Below are 19,731 nucleotides of genomic sequence, written 5' to 3' on the forward strand. Positions count from 1 at the left end.
AGTGTCGCTGCTGTGGCGTCCGGACGAAGTGCCATTCCCTCGTCTGTCGTCTTTGGGCCATTCGTACGCTTTTGGTGTGGTGTTTGAAATTAGTAGAAGCGATGGAGTTGAAAGGAGCTCTCGTGTGCAGAGGCCACAGCTTACTCGAGAGGCAAAACAAAACCGTTGTTGCGTGTCAGGAAGTCACAAGTTTATGTTTTTGGAGAAAATGCCTTTCCTATCTTACTGCAGCCATACCATTCTCTTTTTTTAAAAAAAAGTTTTGGGTTTTTTCCCCACAGTAAGTGTTTGCAGGTCATATTTTACCTCTGGGTGAGTTCAGCCTAGTTTCAAACTGCCTTCTCCAGCTAGAAGAACGGTTATCATGATAACATCATTCAGTTGTTGACCAAAGAAAGGTGATGTTGCTATGAAAGGTTATTTAGCATAAGGTTTGCGCCTTGGTTGCCGTTCACAGTAGGGTGCTGCAATTTTGCTACCTTAGTCATTAAAAATCATGATTTTTGGCAAGTAACTTCTGTGTTTCCGAGCGCTGCTGGGTGGGTGCCTTGATCAGAGGCCGTACCCGTGCGTTTTCAGACTCGTCCTGCCAGCTCAGACCCACATGAGAGCCTGCGCTGTGTATTTTTCCGATCAGGTCTCGCAGCCCAGGAGCCCGCTGGTGAGGGGGGGCTTGCCTGGCTTGTTCGAGCAGCACCGTAAAGGCACCCGATCTCCCCTCCCGCCAGGTGAAGCCACCCGATAGCTCTGGTCCTCGGCTGCTTGTTGCCGGTCTGAGCTGCTGAACCGGAGGTGAAAGGCTCCGTATCCTCTTACCATTCCTTACAGCACCCGGCCCTTTCTTTAAGGGCTTAAACCCGGGGAGTGGCGGGGGGGGGAGAGGGTCTCTGAGAATTAGCGCAGAGAAAGATGATGACTATTTTAAGGCCTGTGCTGAGGGGGTGGAAAAAGGCAGAGCTTATGCCTGTGCTGCTTCAGCTGCATTGAAGAGGACTTAGCACAGATGGATTGTGCATTACAAAATGTAACACATAATTCAAGCTGTCAGCTTAATCAGACTGTTTCCAGGAAGCAACCTGTAAAAGAGAAGGACCTCTTGTTTGCTGACCTCTGATCCGTAGCCTGCTGCAGATTGTCATACATTTTGTTTTTCTTTATGTTGGTGTCCCTTCCTTCCCCTTCCCTTTTTATTATTGTATCCCTCTCGAGTGGCACCCTGGAAGGACCACCCAGCGGGAGGAAAACAATGGGAAACGAGCCGGCCGCTAAAATACAGGGTTTGTAAGACTGGGGGAAAAGAAAAAGCACTGTTTAACTGCATATGTGATCTCCCTGGTATTGTTTTGCTTATTAAATGTCTAGGAAACTCGACTAAATGCACGGCAGCTCCCACTTAATTGTTCGCTGTTGCCCAACAGTCCAATGGAAAACACAGCTTTCGGTACAGCTTAACGTGATTGCGAAAATGATGCAAGTTTTTGCGCACAGAGCTTTTCACTTGAGGGAGCGTAAACCAAGGTTAACTGTATAAATATGTCAGCTTCTACATACGGCCAGAAAAAAAGAAAAAAAGAAAAAAAAAAAAAGAAAAAAAAAATCTTTATTTTGCCTGTGGGGCTCTGCGGGCGCAGGCCCAGCTGGGGCATTGCTGGTGGAGACCTGGCCTGGAAAGTCCCCAACAAAGCAGGCAGCCAGCCTGGACCTGAATAGCCATTTACACCTCTGTTCAAGGATTAGCCTGCTGTATTGTTTCAATGTTTAAGTCCTAATTTGCATCATTATAGAGGTGCAGCTTCATCAAAACCCCTCTGAGGTCCCAGTTATGTCCCCATACCTGTAGGTGGTCACCAGATTTATTTCGATTGTGGAGGTGAAGGAATTAAACTACTCAGTGCAGGGCTAATTTCAATGCAGCGTCTCAGGCCCCGGGCTGATTTTTGGATAGTTTCTTTGCTCGTGTGCTGCTTTTTTTTTTTCCTACAGAGCTCAAGCGCCGTGGTTTTTGCTGTTGTTTGCTCCGAAAAGCTCAAATGAGGGTGTTTATTTTTCTAACTGGTGTGATGGGAATGCATTTAAAATACCTGTCGCGACTCAGGTCGCTTCAAGCCCTGTTTGCTGTCCATCCGCAGGCACGGCGGGATGCTGGCGGGACTCTCCTGTGCACTGCAGTTGATAGAAGCCATGGTGGTGAGGACAAGCCCCCGGCACCGGGCGCTGTACCAGGGCGAGCACGTGGGGACGATGGGGACGGCGGAGCTGCTCAGGTTAATGCCACTTCCCTGCGAGCTATCTCCCCTCTCCGCTGCCCTCGCAGAGTGGGCAGGAACCGGGGAGGCAGGCAGTGCTGCCTACACCTTAACCCCATCCCCTGTATTCTTGTTTGCTTGCTGCCACGCATCCAGCGTAATGCTCATTACAATTTTGCTGTTGATTGCTTACACGCTTCTAGCTGAATTCAGGTGAGCGATGGCAAGAGGCTGTTACCGAGCAGCTTTGCAGGAGCCCGTTGAGATTTGAGCTGGGGGTCCTCGCTCTTGCGGTGACAAATGACTGGCGCAAAGAGCAAGCGGGCTCCTGCAAGCAAATATTGCCAGTTGCTAAGAGGCCTCCCTCCCCTTCCACTGTTTTAATATCATTGGAGAGCTGAAATATGGCACTGAGAATCGCATACGCAAATTACTCCCACAAATACTCTTTCCTAAATGTAGCACTTTTTGCAGCCTTGCTCCACAGATCCCTTAGGTGAAGTAAATACTTATTTCCAAGAATGAGAGCATCCCCTTAGCTAGTAATGCTAATACAATTTACTGAGGTAGAAAACAATAATGAGAAAAATTATTTCTTCTTCAAGGTAAAAGAGCAAAGAGAATCACCAAAACCCACATGTTAACAAAACCGAGGTCAGAGAGCCCTCGCTGTCCCTCCGCAGCACGGGCTCTTAATTACAACAACTGGGAATGGCTTTGTAATTTTATTTAAAATTATATGTCAGCCTCCATAAACTAGGATTCTCATAAGCACTTGATGGCGAGAGGATTTCTAGGGAATTAGGAGGAAGGGTTGCCAAACCGACCTGGCCCCTGCAGCCTGCCATTGGAGATGGGTTCCTGCGACACAACCGCTTTGGCCACGGCACGGCCGGGGCTGCCTGGCCAAGAAGTGGTTTCACCGAGCGGACGTGCGCAGGGTTCCTCTCTCCCTGTCAAAAAGCAAAGGTGTGAGATTAAACCTGGCGTTTCCTAAGCGCTGGGTTTGACCTCCCTGTCCTGTTCTGCGTCTTTCGCAGAGAGCATCACGGATGTTTGTCCCTCTGGGCTGTCCCACCGGTTATCCTGTTAGCTAGGAGAAGTGATTCTGCCTCCAAACCAATGCTGGCTGTCAGGGCTTTAAATAAACGTTGCATGTAATACCTGCTTTATTTTGTAGCTTTTGTAATCGGGCCGGCAGTCTGAAAGAAGATGACCTTGAAGCATGCGAAGCAGTCGTCCTTCATCAGCTTCGGGCTTTATTACAGAGCGCGCTGAATGGATGCCTCCTACCTGAGAAAACACTCGATGCTAAAGGTAGAGCGGTGGATGAAAAGCAAACCAGGTATCGCAGACACAAAACTTGCGTGTGGGTGTGATTAACATTCTTTTCTTTCCTCTCCAAGTCTGCTCTGCGCCTCTGGTGCAGAGAAAGCAGACCCGGGGCCAGACCTCTGATTGCACTGGAAAATAAAGACGTCTGAGTGCTGATCTTTATGCATCTTGGCAGCAGCCATGTGACTCGAAATGAGAACATTAAGCAAATTCATTTATTTTCCTTTTCATTCACTGATAGTGAATCTTATTCCGCCAGGCAGCACTCAGGCCAGGTCCCCCCGTCTTGCCCAGGCCACAGCATCTCCCACCCCAGGCTGCTCCAGCAGGGAAAGAAACGTATTAACTTCAGAGACCTCTTAGCCAGTAATTTTTGTGATCTTCAATGCGAGTCTCAGGCACGTAAAGATGGGGAATGTAATTTTGAGAAGCAAATTATTTTTCTGTGAAGCAGAAGATGCATATAGCCTTTAAAAACAATAAACCACAATTATTCAAAATGGGTTTTTTTTCTTTCCTGTGCGTATGCCACAAGGACAAGCGAGAATTGATTTTTTTTTTTTTTTAGGTGTCTCTAATACAGTAATGAAAACAATTTCCATTCTTTCTTACTTAGCTTCTGTCTAGACCTTCCTCCCTGTTACAGGCTCAGCAATGCTCAAGTGCTAGCAGGATCAGGGCACTTGTGAGCGCTGAAGAATGGTCTATTTAACTATACCTGGTTCTCCTTTCGAGGCTGATATGCCTGTGAGCACTAATACGTCGTTGTATTTCCTGAATGGTTTCTTAGGGACAAACACTTGTGGAGTTAATTGGAATTCACTCCTCTGTTTGTGAAACTTCACTGGAGCAACTGGAAAAACAAACATCTTTGGCAAACAAGATTGCAGTATTTATATTTTCTGTGTTAAAAGAAAAGCCACTTTTGCTCAAAAATAATAAAAAGGATTCTGAAAATAAAAGAAGACAAGCCTGGGGAAGTGGGTGCCCAGCAGAGTGCCTGGTGGCGTAAGTGAGGTCTGCCCAAGGCTGAGACTAGGGGCTGCAGAAAAGGTTTAATGTCTCCTGATCCTGAGTCTCAGGACAGACCCAGGGGACAGACATGATGATGATCGCCCTTGCTCATCCTCCCCACATTTGCAGAAGTCACGAGTGACTTCTTACGTTTTCCACTTAGACGCTTTTAAAAGAAAAAGTGGGAATTAAGGACCAAATGTGTGATGGCTTTTCCCACTGCATGTTGACCCGCTTCTCCAGATAAATGAACAGCGTGGCACCTGTGTGAGTCTCGCGTACGTGGGCTGTCGCACTAACGGCGCTTGGGTTTGTTTCTCAGGCCAGACCAGCAGCGGGACGTGGACGTGCTGCACACTTGCTTGAGCAACCATGCCTTCTTCTTGAAAAAGCACCAGGTTCGGCTCACGGAAGAAGTGGCGGAGATGTTTGAAAGCCTGCTGGTTTCCAGCAAGAAGGCGCAGGACGACCAGGTTGGCACTTGCATCTAATAATATCTAAATCAATGACACCTAGAGACTAATTTGCACCGTTGAGGCGAGACGGGCCCTGTGCCACTAACGCGATCCAGGGCTTTAAAGGGAACGAGAAGCAGTCTGCGTTCATTAATCAGCCTTGGAGACAGCGAGGAGGTGGGTGAGGAGAGAATACAGGTTCTGCAGTTGTCTTGGGGCAAATGCGTACAGCACTTCATCCCACGAAGAAAACAGTCTCTTTCAGGTCTCCAGGAGGGCATCTGTTTTCCACCCTTCAAACCAGTTATTTATTTAAACAAGCTCACACGTTTGCTGTGGTGCGAATTTATCACAGGGCTTATATCATCTGTCTTTCTCTGTGGCTTAGTAGCTTTTTATCATGAATGATGTATTTTAATTTTTTTTTTTAAAACAGAGTTATGTTTGGTACACTGAATACGCAGAGCATTTTACAAATAGTAGCATGCTCATTTTTTTAAATGTTAAAGGTTATAAACTAACTCTTTCAAACAAACAAACAAAAAAAAAGTTGATGTTTGGTAGACCCGTGAGTACCCTGACTTCTTTTGCTGCAAACTCAGAGCAGCCAGCCGTGCGGGGAGGGCAGGGCTCCGATCCCTGCTGCCTCCAGCCCTGGGGCTGCAGCCGTGCCCGGAGAGCTGGGACACTGGCACCGGGGTGACATCCCAGCTGCTTCTGCACCGCCCCTGCGGTGGGAACCGGGCAGTCTGCCAGGCAGTCTGCCGGTAACGAGTTGGCCCCGTGCTCTGCTCCAAAAAATATTTGCAAAAAACATTTTTCCTCTAATTTTTAATGAGAAATTAGAAAGCAGTTTGAACCGCTGTGCTGTATTCTAGTTTTAATAGCATTTGAAACAAATAATGAAGATGTAATATCTTAGTCCGTTGTACGCTTTCAGTTATAGCCAAGGTAACTTCTTTTTCCGTATGCAGATAAGTAATTTGTATTCTGTCCTTAAAACATTCAGTCCAGTAGAAGAGATGAGCAAGGAATGTATCATTGCGCTGGTGACAGATAAACAAATACCATACATAAATTTATAATTGCATGTAAAAACTTTTACAAAGTCAAAGCTCAATAACGCAAGCTTTATGGGTGAATATACGCAGTAATAATCTGTTTATTGCTACGTGTTACTGTGGCCCACACGTATGCATTTAACATTTATATTGCCTATTAAGTGAATCCAGTCAATTAAATGTAATGCCAGGATGCATCCTCTACTTTAAAACGCCTTATTTCCAAGCAGGTTGCACAGAACAGGACCAATACAAATTACACAACACGCATGTACAGGAACAGGTGCTTTACCATAAAGATGTGTATAATGTAGTAGTGAACTCATAAGCAACCTGCACCTAAGCATCTTAAATATTTATGACTCCAAAGTTTGAATTTTTGGCCCATGTTGATGACTTCTTTCTCTGAGGGCTTAAAGATCTGTCAGGAACCCCGCTGGATGATGGTACCGTACAGCCGGGCAGCAGGGTGGAGGTGCAGGAGGGAGCTTTGAGCTCCTGACCGGACCGATAGACCTGTCGCGTCTGCCGGCTCCATCCCTATCAGCGCTTGTGGTCCACGGAGGTTGGGTGACGACCAGCAGCAGGTCCACCTTCTCCTCCTTCAGCATCTCCGTGCCTTCAGCATCTCACCCATTCCAGTGGTCCACAGAGTCTGTCTGTCCACCTGCCTGTCTTCTCCTCGTCTCTTATCGCTAAATTATGTCTGTCTTCTATTCTCTTACATCTTACTATCAGTTTTTTTCTCTTCTCTCGTGGATCTCTCCCATTACCCCATTACTCCCATTACCCCCTATTTGCTTAAGATTGAAAAGTTGCCATTCCGGGCTCCTGAATAAATACGGATTAACGAGGAGGGGGCAGATGCAGGAGAATAAAATTTTCTCATGAGTCCAAAATGTTTTGGCTTGAAGCTGTTCCACACTCTCAGGTCAGTACATATAAAATAAGTTACAAAAGCTGGAGTTCTCTCTGAGATGTTGGTCCTCATCGCTGAAGGCTTATTGTTTTATTAAACAATTAGATAATTAGAGCAGAATATCTAGTAGATTTTAAAGACTCAAGTCTGTATTTTGTGTTACAAAATAAAACCAAGAGGAGCACCCTACAAGTAAAGAAGAGATAGGAGGGATGCCCAAAAAGCCTTTCCTCCTCTTTGTGAAATAATAAACGCCAGGAAGGATGACTTCTCCTGGTCTCAGACAGAGCTTTATAAAGCCACGCACAGTACTTTTAACACAGGTGGATGATAACCTAAGAAGTGCTTGCTTTATTTTAAGCCTGCTTTTAACTCGGCCATATTGATGGTAACGTTTGGCTCCCTATAAAGGTACTGGCTTCCAACTTCATTTTTTTGCGTCAAAAATAGGTTTAACTACGGAGGCCTGAATGCTGCTGCTGCCGAGGGCTGCCTGCGCAGGCAGGAGAGAAGAAACTTTACGGACGTGCAGGAATAACACGGATTAAAATCGGAACCGTGCCCGGCTGAGGGTAGCTTGGGCAAGCTGCGCATCGGGTTCTCTGCCTTCAGGTTCATCGGTCTCGGTGGTGTTTTAAGCCGCAGCTATCGCCAGCGCCGTGGGTTAACTTGCCTTATTGCTGCGTGCCTGAAATGGAGAGGTTTCTTTTCAGTCTGTTGCTGTTGCAGCATGTTTCGTACACCCTTCTGTTTTGCCTACCCTGCACGCGTGAGGCAGGGAATACCGAGAATTTCCAGAAAACCTGGTGATTAAAAGAATAATTCAAAGTTTGTGTTACTTCAAGGCAGAATGCAATTCCTGAGCTAGCGCTGATTTAACTCAGAGGTCATTTAACATCTAACAAAAACACCCTGGAAACAGATTACACTGTGAAGTATAGATTAGCCTAAATGTATGTTGGAAAATGCTCGAGACGAAGGATAAGAGGGCTGTGGCTATTTTTATTTTTTTTTTTTAATGCTGCAGGCTCTACCGGTGTTGAGAGAGGCCCTTCCAGAAGAGTGTGGGGATAGGTCATCTATTCAGAGTAATGAATCATCTTACAGCTTGCCATCGATCCCAAACGACGGTGGGGAAATCAAGCAGGCGAAACGCGCTCCCCGGCTCGCCGGCACGGGAGAACAAGGTAAGAAGTGTTAAAAGGTCCGGCTGTGCGCTCAAAGTTAGCGTCCTTCTTTGTATATACGTATTTTCTATCCAGATCTGCAGGGGACTGTATTATAGCGACTGGCGAATTAATGTGTATTTGTAATGAACTTCAGGGGATTTTCCTAAATATCTCAGTATCGTTTGTCATTCTTGTTACCTCTTAAAATGAGTGATGCCTATTGTGACTGGGTTTTTTTTCTGCAGGAGCAGAGAAGCAAGCTTTGTGGCCGTTATTAAAAACGGATCTATAGGTGTGCATGCATTTAAAAAACGTCTGCCGTTTAGAAATTGTGGGATGTATTCGTTGCCTTTTATTGTAAAGCCAGACTGCAGAATAAATTGTCAAAAATAAAAGGGTTCATGCTGAGAAAGGTGTGCGGTGCCGTTTCTTAGAGCTTAGAAGGCGAAAGCGTTTGTGAAAACCCAGTTAATTTCTTTAGATAAGGAAGTAATATATTAGTCCGGTGTAATAACCGGCGACGGCAACTCGCTCGGTCTGCTCTCAGAGCATCCCTTACATCAAAGTCCGGAAGAGACAGGCAATTAGGTTGCAATGCTCTTTACACAGCAAATGTAAACAAACTGCTTTAGGCCTCCTAAATTCACGCGACTTTTATCCGCGGAGGAGACGGAGACTTTGATTTAAGCTAATTTTCCGCGGTCGGTATGATATACGCTGCTGCTGTCGGGCTGCCGGACGAGATCGCAGAGTTACTGTGGGTTGTTTGTTTCCTAAATCCCATCGGGTCTTAAATTATTTAAGACATTTGGTTAGCTTGTCCTTTTCTCTGGAAGCTACAGAGAGGCAGGGTAGCCTCGCATGCGAGGAAAGTTCACAGTAGGCGCCTCTTTTAAGAATGGTAATGGATAGTTTAGATCAATAAACAAGAGATACCAAAAGTGAGAAATTAAAGGGAGTAGGGCTTAAAAGCAAACAAACCAGTCTGATCACTGCGACTTTGAAATGTGTTTCATTATGGTGTGTTCACATCCAGAAGTCACAAGCGGGTGTGAAGATGAGAGCAAGGAAGAAAGCGTGGTCGAAAAGATTCCTATTACAGGTAAAAGTAATGGCTGCATATTAACCTCGAATCCAGTATTCAACTTTATTATATAATCAAAACATGGCATTTTAGTGGTTTGGGTCCACTAATAGTGAGTAAATTCAGCTACTACATACTGAGCGCAAAGATTAAACGTAAGATCATAAAGTCCACGCTTATGTTAACATAAACCAAGATGGAAAATAACGGCGCCTATTTAATTCCTTGTAATCATGTTATACATTTTAAACCATGTGAATATCCTGTCATTTAGCCTTTCAGGTCCCGGTATCGGTGTTACAGAGGTCAGTCTCCATGGGGAAGATCCAGTAATTATATGGCAAACTACAGATGTTTCTGATTTGATTCTTTTCTTTTCTGGAGTAATTGAATGTGTATCATTAGAATAAGCGCAGGGGAAAACCCCGCTAGCCGGGAAGCCGTGCCTTTGCCTCTGTTACAAAAGCTGCCTGATAACACAAAATTTTTAGCAATAAGGTTTTATCAAGACGCGTTCAGATCCTCCCGCGGCAGATGTACGAGGCTTGCTTAGGATCCCGAGATGTCGCTGCTTGTCGGTCCTGGGGTATCAATAACGCGTTAGTATTCAGGGCAGGGCTCTTTGCAATGAGTCTCAATTTGCTTTTGCCTGATTTTGTAAAGTGGTGGGCTGCTTCCTTATAAATTTTGATGTTTAGCTAAATATTTATTTATGCAGGTGTGTACTCCGACGGAAAGGTGCGAGGGCATCTGCTTATGCAACGCTCGCTGTTGCTTTTCTGCTCTTTTACGGCTTCAAAATAGCCTGTCTTTCGGAGAGCAATTCATTTCTCTATAGAGGTTTTCCTCTGCTGCTTTTTGAGCCTAATTTGCAGCTGAAATATAAAAACGTGCTTCTTGTGTTCCTGAATTATACTGCAGCAATAATATTCCTATGTTAGCCCAGTAAAACTTAGGTTTGTTTGTTTTTTTTCTAGAGAGTAGAATGCTTTCCATTTTCCTGCTTCTTAAAATGTCCTTGAGTCACACATGGCAATGTATTTTAAAACATGAATTGCATTAATTTTCAGAGGAATTAAACACCGCTTAAATCTGTTTCATGAAATAAAAGACACTTCTTATTTGAAAATTAATCTGAAATTTTGCAAATCTTGGGATTAGCTTGATTTTTTTTTTTTTGGTTGGTAATTTAAGAGGCTTCAAATTTGAGGATTGGGGTTTAAGTTCCCTAAACTGCAGAGAGTGCCAGCAACAACAACGTCAGGAATGGTGGCTCCCTCCAACTAACGCAGTCACTGACACTTTTTTTTTAAGGAGAATACTGGCTCTTGAGTTTGGATCTCCATAGCTGCCGATGCTTTTGGTTTCTTTCTCCCCACCCTGAATTGTATGACTTACCAGTGCTGGTTTTAGCCATGATTTTGCGTACAAATTTGTCAGGGAGTTCTCTATTGCAGGTTTTCCTGCCGGGGACCCGACGGTCTCTGCGGCTGGTTGCTGTGTTAGGTGTCAGTTAGTCAAAAGCCAAGCCGCGATGGACATCCCCCTTCCCTACTTCTCCCGTAGCTTTCTTTAGTATTTGCATGCCCATTCAGTAATACCTCCTATTTGTAAAAATGCTGAGAACCTCTCCCTAACCTAAACACTGAAACCAGTAACTTCAGTTTAAAATCCGTTCTTTCTGAGTCTGCTTTATTTACTGTTTTGTTGCAGCATGTTTCCAGTAGCCAGCGTTCGCATGGTCTCTAGGAGTGAGGCTTTTCATATCTCACTTGAAAGCAAAGTTGCTCCTTTCAGATGCGATTCATCTTCAGCCCATGATCTTCTCCAGGCTTCTTGTTCTCTTCTGGCTCCTCGCCCTTCCAGCCTGTCGCTTTTTTCCTTTTTTGCTCATCATTATTTGCTGTGGACTGTGGCCCTGGAGCTCTGAAATTGTTCCGTGCCTAAAATAGAGGCAGCGTTTCTGTGCGTTGTCTTTTGGGCTCAAACGACTTGTTTGAGGGTTTGGCTTTGTGTTTTGAGATGAACGGATATTTAATGTCCATTCTGTACGCGATCGTTTTGCTGTACAACTTTTTCTAAGCTTAAGGGATACAAATTTTGTTTTCTTCAGTACTTGCTGCATTCTTTAAGGGCATTAAGTGTTGGTTTGAAACACTGGAAGCCTTGGGGCTTTTGAGTTTTGATGGGCTTCGTTGTGAGAGCTGGGTGGGTGTGCTTCCAAGCAGTCTTCTGTGATGACACCTTACGAATGCTTCTGTAGTTTGGGTTTATTTTTCTTTTACTTCTGTTACAGGAAAAAAAGAACCAAAATATTGATTTTAATATTCTGTAAATATTCCAGAAATATAAGGAGATAGCTGCGTGGCTTTGGGGAAAAGGGCTTTAGAGTTGTAGCTGGCATGGTGTTGGATGTCCCTTAGAGACAGCCTGTGTTGGTACCTGAAACCGCTCGTGCAAGGACTGACTTCACCCGGAGCTCTTCTAAACAGAGGCTTGGAGTGAAACATCTGCTGAGCTGTTCCCATCCGTGGCAGGCCACGGGAGCTCTTCAAACCCGTAGTCAACTTGGGGGCGCGGGGGCAACGCAGCTCGTAGCACGAAGATGGCTTCTTTCCTAGAGCCTCGTCCGAAGCTTGTGGAAGGCCACGTTGTGATAATTGACTTTAAAAGGATTATAGTTTGTGTATGGTCTCACCCAGAGAGGAGTTAGCTATTAATAGCAATCTCATTTTATACCAGGTTATATGAGGATAGAGGAGGATATGTGGACTCGTTCTCGTTTTCTTCATGGATGCTTTGGTTTTTATTGTGGGAAGACATGTGAAAGAAATTGTTCGGCTTGTTTGCAGTTCCTGAGATAGGCGAATAATGCGTGACTAAAAAGAAAGGATAAAATCCATTATTTCTTGTTTTGCTGGATGACTGTTTAAGAGTCTCATTTACGAGTAGGAAACTGCTGATTTTATTGAAGGGGCAGGTTTGTTAAATCTTTAACAAAACCAGATTCTCTCTCTACCCTTCGTTTATGTCTTGTGATTTAAATAGACATTAAAGCTATAAAGCATTTGAATAAAAATGGCGTTACTTCTCCACTCATCAGGCTTCACTTTCACAACGTCTTGAATGTCACCTTCCAACTACTCTCCAGGTATAAAATCTCTAATGTAGAAATAAGGAGGAAAAACCCTCTTAAGAAGGGGAGGAAAAAAAAAAAATTAGCCCTTCTTTATATATCATAAGGGAACATGAAAGAGCACAAATCCAATTCTGCTTTCCTTTTTAGGTCACCTTTAATGAGCCAATAATCCTGCCAGCACTTTTCCCACGCCCACGCGTCCTTCCCGGTGAGGTCCTCCTTTGAGCTTGAAGTTAAAAGGTTCCCGAGGTTCCACTTGGAGTGCACTAATAAAGGCGTTAATAAGTCTGCCCAACTTTTTGCTTCGTTTGATATCAACCCATTCGCAACTGCTGTTATGAAAAAAAAGTTCATCTGTACGTGATTAATCGCTGCCGCTGCTGCGGTCTGACGGAACTACCTTGGGACAGCGTAGGGTCGCACGTTTTGCTTAAATTGGTTTGGATTACGTACTCCAGTAGGTGATATTTTACACTGCTCAGCTTAAGTTCCTGAAAGACCTCAGAGCCTTTTTATAGTTATTAATTCTGGGTGAAAATTCTTCTTCAATCTTTAAACAGAGGCAGCAGCTTCTAGAAGTATCCTCGCTGGATGGTTTGCTCCACTGGGATTTCCTGAGTCCACTGGTCATCGAAGTGTCTGCTCTTGAGAGAATAATATACCAACGTACAATGCTATCATAAGAGGGGTTTTTTGTTTTTGGTTTTTTTTTTTCTTTTCCATTTAAAGGAAGGAGGGAGATATTTGTTGGTATTTGACCTACTTCTGGATACTGGTTACTGCAGTGTTCTGCTCAGGTTTTAATTTGGAGATTGTTTTTTTTCCCCCCATCTATTTGCTCTCCAAAGAGCACATCCTTCTGTCAGATTTGCAGGGAGCCTTTATCTTCTCTCTGTATGCAAGTTTTTTGCTTTATCGCGAGGGAAATCGGCGCATATAAGAGCCCGTATACAGCCAGCATTCACACCTCTGGTCCCAAGGCGGAGGCGTGCACAGCGGCTGTTTGTGTGCTGGCAGTGGCACGGCAGCCGACGGCCCACCTTTAATCCCGCGTAGCTCTTTGTAGATTATCAGCGCAGTAATCGGTGTTAATGTGGTGGAGGAGCTTGTTCAGATTTCAAGTTCCTCTGGGCAGGAACGATTGCTAGTTGCCTATTTTGGTGCAGGACCTAGCAGTATGGCAGCCCGGACCTACCAAGACTTCTGAATGCGGATGCAATAACTACTGCCGAGGTAACTGTAAAACTCCACAGCTTGCAGGATCCCCTGATCCTGATAATATTCCTTTCAAGGCATTATCGACTTTGAAGTCGAGTGACAGCTGAAATACCCAAGCTGCTAACTATTTTATTGGTGATAAAAGCACACAGACAAAGCAAAGTCCCTTTTGGGGTAGGCTCTCGCTTGCGTACAGGAGGAAGATGCAGATACGTGTCTGGGTTGGGTCTGCGAAAGCACTGGGGTCTTTTGCCCTCCAACTACCTCCGTTTGCATACAGGATTATTGATTGTTATTGGAAATAATGGGTGATAGCTCTTCGTAGCTTTTGGGTGGCATACAAAGTGCTGTTGTTCCTCTCCCGGTAGAGCAGCACCCGCTACGCTACTTCCACGGCTTGCTTACGTGCTTTGTCGCTTAGGTCAAAGATCTCAGTTTTGCTCACAACGTGTATGGGCTATGCACGAACACAGCGGTATTTCTTTTTTCTCAGTCTGCTTTTTCAAAACCAGCAGCCTCATGAATTACCTTTCCCATTTCCAGTCAGGCAGAGTCAAGCACTTGGAGATTGTTCGTCGAAAGACTATTTGGTGTCTGCGGATGACACTTCTGTGCTGGGACTCTAGCTGCAGTGAAGGCCTTTAATGCTGGTTTTGATGTTTAAAAAGTGTGGGCTTCTTCCTCTGTGAGAGAGGTAGTACAATTAGCAAGCTATAAATGTTGCAAGTACGAGGCCAAGAGCTTTCTTATCTCTTCATTTGCAGAACATTACATCACATCACTTTTTTAGCCACTGAGACGTTTGGCTATAAATTGATAGATGCTGCAACCTAGGTCATAGGGGGAACGCATGGAGAAAATATCTTCTTTTCCGTTCTGTGCTGGTACAGTACGTTCTGGGTTAAAGATCACTTTAACTGTTCCACAGAACAAAATGTTAGTGGTTCTTTATGCAATGATGGCGTTTTTTCCTGGAATTGTTGGCTAATGAAGAAAACTACACCCGTTTTGTTCGGGACAAAATGGTAAAAGCTGACATGAAAGCTGCTTTGACCCATGCCGACTGCACAATTAATTCAAAGTTGAAAAGTGTGGAGAGTTTTCAATTAATAGTGGTATCGCAGATCCTTTGCTAGTTCTGAGTGGAAGGAACAACGCGTAGGGAAAACGGCACGAGGAGAGCTGTGTCATCTGGGACACACCAGCTCCCATTCTGCTGCAGTATTGCCTGAACGATTGGATTAAGAACTTTCCATTATTAACATCCTAGTTTGAGTTTAAAGACTGAGTTTTATCAAGCTTGTTTAGTCGTGTCTGTGCAGTACGGGCTGGCCGTTCAGACTGAGTAAATGCTCAAAGTACCCCGTCCGGACAGCTTCACCCCTGCGTGCCTACGCTGCTTCTGGGGCGTCTCTGGAGCACGAGAGCTGGTGACGTGGGGAGGCCGCTCCTTCCAAAAACCGCTCAGGAAGAGAACATCAAGCAGATGGCATCTGTCTTTTACCCGGTGTAGCAAGAATTTACCAAATCCGGACGGGAAGGGAGAGGTGCTTTTTAGCGAGCCTGTGTACGGCCCAGGAGGCGTTAAGAGATGAGACGGCGGTCAGGAGCCACTGCTCTCCAGCGGCACTGTCACAGCCCTCCTCTCGCCTCCGCTTCTGCTTCCCAGTGCCGCTGCTCCCTGCTGAATGATTTCTATGGCGCTGGCAATTCTTTTATCCAAGGGTTTCCGTCTGCACGCTGCTGATGTGATCTAAACTGATCTTTTTGGGGGGTTTGGTTTTTTTTTTTTGCCCCTTCTCCACTTGGTGCATCTTTCTTGCCAGGGCTGTCGTGTTTTGCTGTGTGCTCACGGCAAAATGTGTATTTGTGTTTCAGCACAGCACGCCTCTCGCTGTCCCCAGCCTGCGACAGGGAGGGTGCGCTTCGCTGTTACAGCATGGCAAGTTAGATGCTTCTGGCAAAACAAACAACAGAAACACCCACGCAGCCCCCAGGATAAAAGTGTCTTTTTGAACTAAGTTGCGTTTAACCTTAAACATCACGATTTGGTTTTATGAAGGAAATACACTGATGTGCATGAGGGTTTTACGGCACGATGCAGTTCTATCGGGAGCGAAGTGCTTAAGAGTTTTCTCTCCTAGCAGCGTATTTCTTGTATCTTCTCTTCTCTGCCCTGTACGTTGCACCAATCCGCTTGTGCTTTCTCACAACAGTGAAGCAAGTATTGCCGTGCGCCCAGGTTGGGCCGGTTTTGTTGTCAGCGCTGCACGTCTGTAACCGAGACTCTTCCTTTCTGCCAACTTAACAATGCGGACGTGTTGTTGAAGGCACGGGGATTAAGCGGATGAGTGGGGTAAGAGGAGGTAAGAGCCAGGTGATTGCTCAGCACACAAAGCAGCAGTCGCTGCACGCTGACCGGTTACGCGTTGTCACACGCTTCGTGGGTGCCGCAACCCGGATGAATCGCCACGGCAGGCTTTCCAGGGAGGCGAGCTGGTGGGCTTAGGAGTTCCTAGAAGGGTATCCCATTTCTGTAGGGTACGTAGGGCGTAAGTCAGCACAAAGATGCTCGAGGGGAACGACTGGACTAATTGGCAAGGCAGTCTGGTGTAACTAAGGCAGAAGTGGGGATTGATAGCCCAGCATTGTGTTGCAATTGACAGGTAGGGCAAAGCTGGGCTCTGAAGGGTCTTAAAGGTGAAGAACAAGTAGTTTGTGTTACTGTTTGATGTTGTGAAGGAAGGGGAGCCAGCGCAGGGACGGAAAGCTTGGGGGAATGGTCTTTTGAGGCTGGTGTGCGTGCAAAAGCCGTAAGGAGAGCTGCACGACAACAGTGGCCCGCTTTGAGTTTTGGTAGAGCTGGCAAGGACCTGGACGTTGAAGTGCCAGCTGGGAAGGTGCGGTGGCTACGCCTGGATGAAAGGCGGGCTCCGTGTCGCTGCCCTGAGTTTGCAGATACGTTCCTGCTGCAGGGGACCCCATCGACAGCAAGCTAGGTATCGGGTCCCTGCTCAGGGTGGGGTTCTCAGGCTTAGCCTGAAACACGGAAGGCTTTGAGAGGCACAGATGCAGCTGCTTAAGCGGTGTGCTTAACGCTCTGAAGCTACCATCCGCTCTGCAAACTCTCTACCTGTTACAGTTGGGAAGGAGGAGAAGCGTTCAGTTCATTAACAGATTGTAACGAGGTGGATGTGTCGCTCTGCACATGCAGGGTTGAAATGGGAAGGGTGGTTAGAGCTGAGGATTTGTGCGGAGGCCGTTGGCTTCACGTTCTCCTTCACACAAGGAGCAAGCCATGCGCCAGAGCCGTGTCTGAGAGCAGACGTAACTGGATTTTGAACGTTTGCAGAGTCTGTGGCCTGTGGTGTTGTGTTAGCCAGGCACAACTCGCTTTGTGCAAGGCTTTCTCGAGGCAGAGGGATGCCCTCCTGAAGCAAAGCCTGCTCTATCCCCAGGCAAGAAGTGAGCACGTGATCTCGGCCACGTTGTGTTGTAGTTTGAATCCGTGCATGAGGAGCCCTGAAAAAATGCCCCTATGTTAAGTGCTTCACTGCTGGAGTGCAAAGCAGTTTCTGGGAGTTCTGACTTGATTAAATTAGCTTTTGTACTTTCCCAAAGTAATGTACAAACAAGTGCGAATACTCGTTCCTTCGTGGTCAGTGGTTTCTCAGTGCGTGCCCACGTCGCTCAGTCTGCAGCTCTGAGCTGCCGTCAGTCTTGCATCCAGGACATCCTCTGTGATCTCCGCAGGTCTCTGCTCCTCTGCACATGTACATCACGGGAAGGCGGGGGTGTCCCCCTTTTTTTTTTCCTCTCCTTTTCTCTTTTTTTCCCCCTCCCATTCTTGATTTCTTTTTTCTCCGTGCGTTCTCTGGGAAGCGGTCAGACTTTGTTCCGCAAGCAGCACGCTGCTGGCAGCGCAGCACCTCTGCCCGAGCTCTGCCATCTCCTGCGCTGCTCAGACGTCTCGCACCTCTTTGTTGGAAGTGCCTGAGGCCGAGCAGGATTTGTGCCGCCGAAATCCAAGCGCAGAGTGGTGCGATCTGCTGGAGCAGACTGGTAACGTTGCAGGGCCAGTTAGAAAGTAGAGTGTCCAAGATGTACAGAAATACTAAGTTGTCCTGGGTTGGAATGAAGTTGGTAACAATCAGGGCTTGTTTATGATTTCAGTACTATATATATATATATATGCAAAGTAGCCTTTTAAAGTGGGATTTGCACTTGAGCATCATGTTCTTTGGAAATGAGTACAAAGATGAGCAATTGTACAATTCCAGTGAATGAATTCATTTACCTCTCCTTTTTTTTTTTTTTTTAAATCAATCTCTATGGAATGGAAATGAGATACACAGAGCGGGGAGGAAAGGAAAGAAAGGAAAGCGTGGGTAAAAGATTTTGAAATGTTTGGCTGTTTAAGTCATAAAAATCCCAAGATTTGTGTCTCCCAAACGCAGCTCTAATTCAAGAGAATGGTTGAAAATACTGATGTATCAAATAATATTAAGAGAACTGTAACTATCCAAAATAATCTACATTTAAGAGGAACGAGAATAAAAATAACCTTGCTTCCTGATTAACTAAAGTAAATGAGAACTCAGGGATTTAAAAAAAAAAAAAAAAAAAGAGTAAAAAGACCCCAGAAATCCTTTAAGTTTTGCTTGAAGTTGCCATGATGCAATACAGCTCTTACGAGAATCTCAGTGTTTGCTCTTTTTTCTAGTGAGGTAAAACATGCAAAAATTTCACTATTCACAAGAAATCATCATCAGATAACTTAATTGATAGCGAGGGAGCCTTGTTTTCTGTGGTTTTAACTAATTTCCACTTAATTGTGAGCAAAGAATCTTGAGGCAGATACCATCGCTGCGTGGTGCGTGCTCCTCTCTAGACTTTGTCATCAAACCAAGAGTGTGGCCGTTCCGTGCATCTCTTTGAAAATAAGAGCGTGTTGCTGCTAGGGACTGCACGCTGTTGTAAGGTCCAGCCATCATTATTTGAAAATTTTATATTTCATGTTTTTACTTAACAGGTTGGGACAGTGGCCATAATAGTTCCAAAGCAAAAGCAAGCCAAGAAACGCATTCGGAAACTAGTTCTTCATCGAATGAAAGAAGTCCTCCCTTCTCAAGGTAAAGTTGTTAAATCCTGTAACATTTGAAATACTTCTGTAGAATGAGAAATGCCGGCAGAAAGTGACTGAAGCTCTGATTTATTTTTTACTTGATCTAGGGTTAAAGTTGGTATTTATGTTTATCTCATAACCCATCTTAAACTTTGGTACACCTTCGAAAATATTTGTGCCAAAGCCAAGTATTGTTTTGCAGCTGTTGTTTTCTCATTTTAAGACTCAATTGACATCTCAGTGAACCACAAATTAGCGCCTACAGCTGCTCTCAGTAGGGCTACTCAGGGGCCAGACAATAGGAGTTGTCAGGAGAGGGGCAGACATAAAACATAAAGTCTTCAAGAAATAAAGTGGTGGGTTTCTTCTCCGTGTATCCGAGACGTAAACTAGCTGTAACTGGATAACGCTTTTCATGGGCTCGGGCTTTGGGGTGTTTTTTATATTTGATACTGGGGTATTTATAACATGCCTTTCTTGCTTTCAAACTGAGTATGTTTAATTAATGGCCTTACGTGTACCTAAAGGGCACAGTTTGTTCTTGTCTTTTTTTAAAAAAAAAAAAGACAGAAAAAAAAGTTGTTTTGTAGTGGGTTTTTTGGGGTTTGTTTTTGTTTTGGTTTGGTTTTGTTGTTTGGGGGGGTTTTTTGTTTTGTTGTTTTGTTTTTGTTTTTTTTTTTTAAATTGCAGCAGTTCCCTTTGGGTCCCTGAGCAGTTCTGTTGGACGTTCCTTGTATTCTTCATTGGCATGTCACGGTAATCAAACAGCGGCAATCAAATTAGTGGTCAAGAAGCAGCAGAAAATAGGATATAACACAGCCATCTCATGAAATATTGGCCGGGCTTTAGATCCTTATCTGCTCTTGTTAGAACAGCCCAGCGAGTGGGTGCTGCTGCTGCGCGGCTCCTGGGCTGAAAACTGCCATCAATAGCACTCAGGAAGAGACTTTAAAGCATTGTGATAAA

General features: G+C 45.2%; 1 protein-coding gene across 1 annotated transcript in view; it reads left to right on the plus strand.

Annotated features, from left to right (window-relative positions):
• KIZ (kizuna centrosomal protein) overlaps nucleotides 1-19,731 on the plus strand; it is a 51,798-nt gene that overhangs the window by 22,819 nt on the left and 9,248 nt on the right. Inside the window, exons 7-12 of the mRNA XM_050893017.1 lie at nucleotides 2,130-2,264; nucleotides 3,427-3,591; nucleotides 4,918-5,068; nucleotides 8,058-8,217; nucleotides 9,236-9,301; nucleotides 18,673-18,772. Coding sequence (XP_050748974.1) covers nucleotides 2,130-2,264; nucleotides 3,427-3,591; nucleotides 4,918-5,068; nucleotides 8,058-8,217; nucleotides 9,236-9,301; nucleotides 18,673-18,772 — 777 coding nt within the window. The remainder of the gene's footprint in view (nucleotides 1-2,129; nucleotides 2,265-3,426; nucleotides 3,592-4,917; nucleotides 5,069-8,057; nucleotides 8,218-9,235; nucleotides 9,302-18,672; nucleotides 18,773-19,731) is intronic.

This window comes from Gymnogyps californianus, chromosome 3 (assembly GCF_018139145.2).
Source record: "Gymnogyps californianus isolate 813 chromosome 3, ASM1813914v2, whole genome shotgun sequence".
NCBI lineage: Eukaryota > Metazoa > Chordata > Aves > Accipitriformes > Cathartidae > Gymnogyps > Gymnogyps californianus.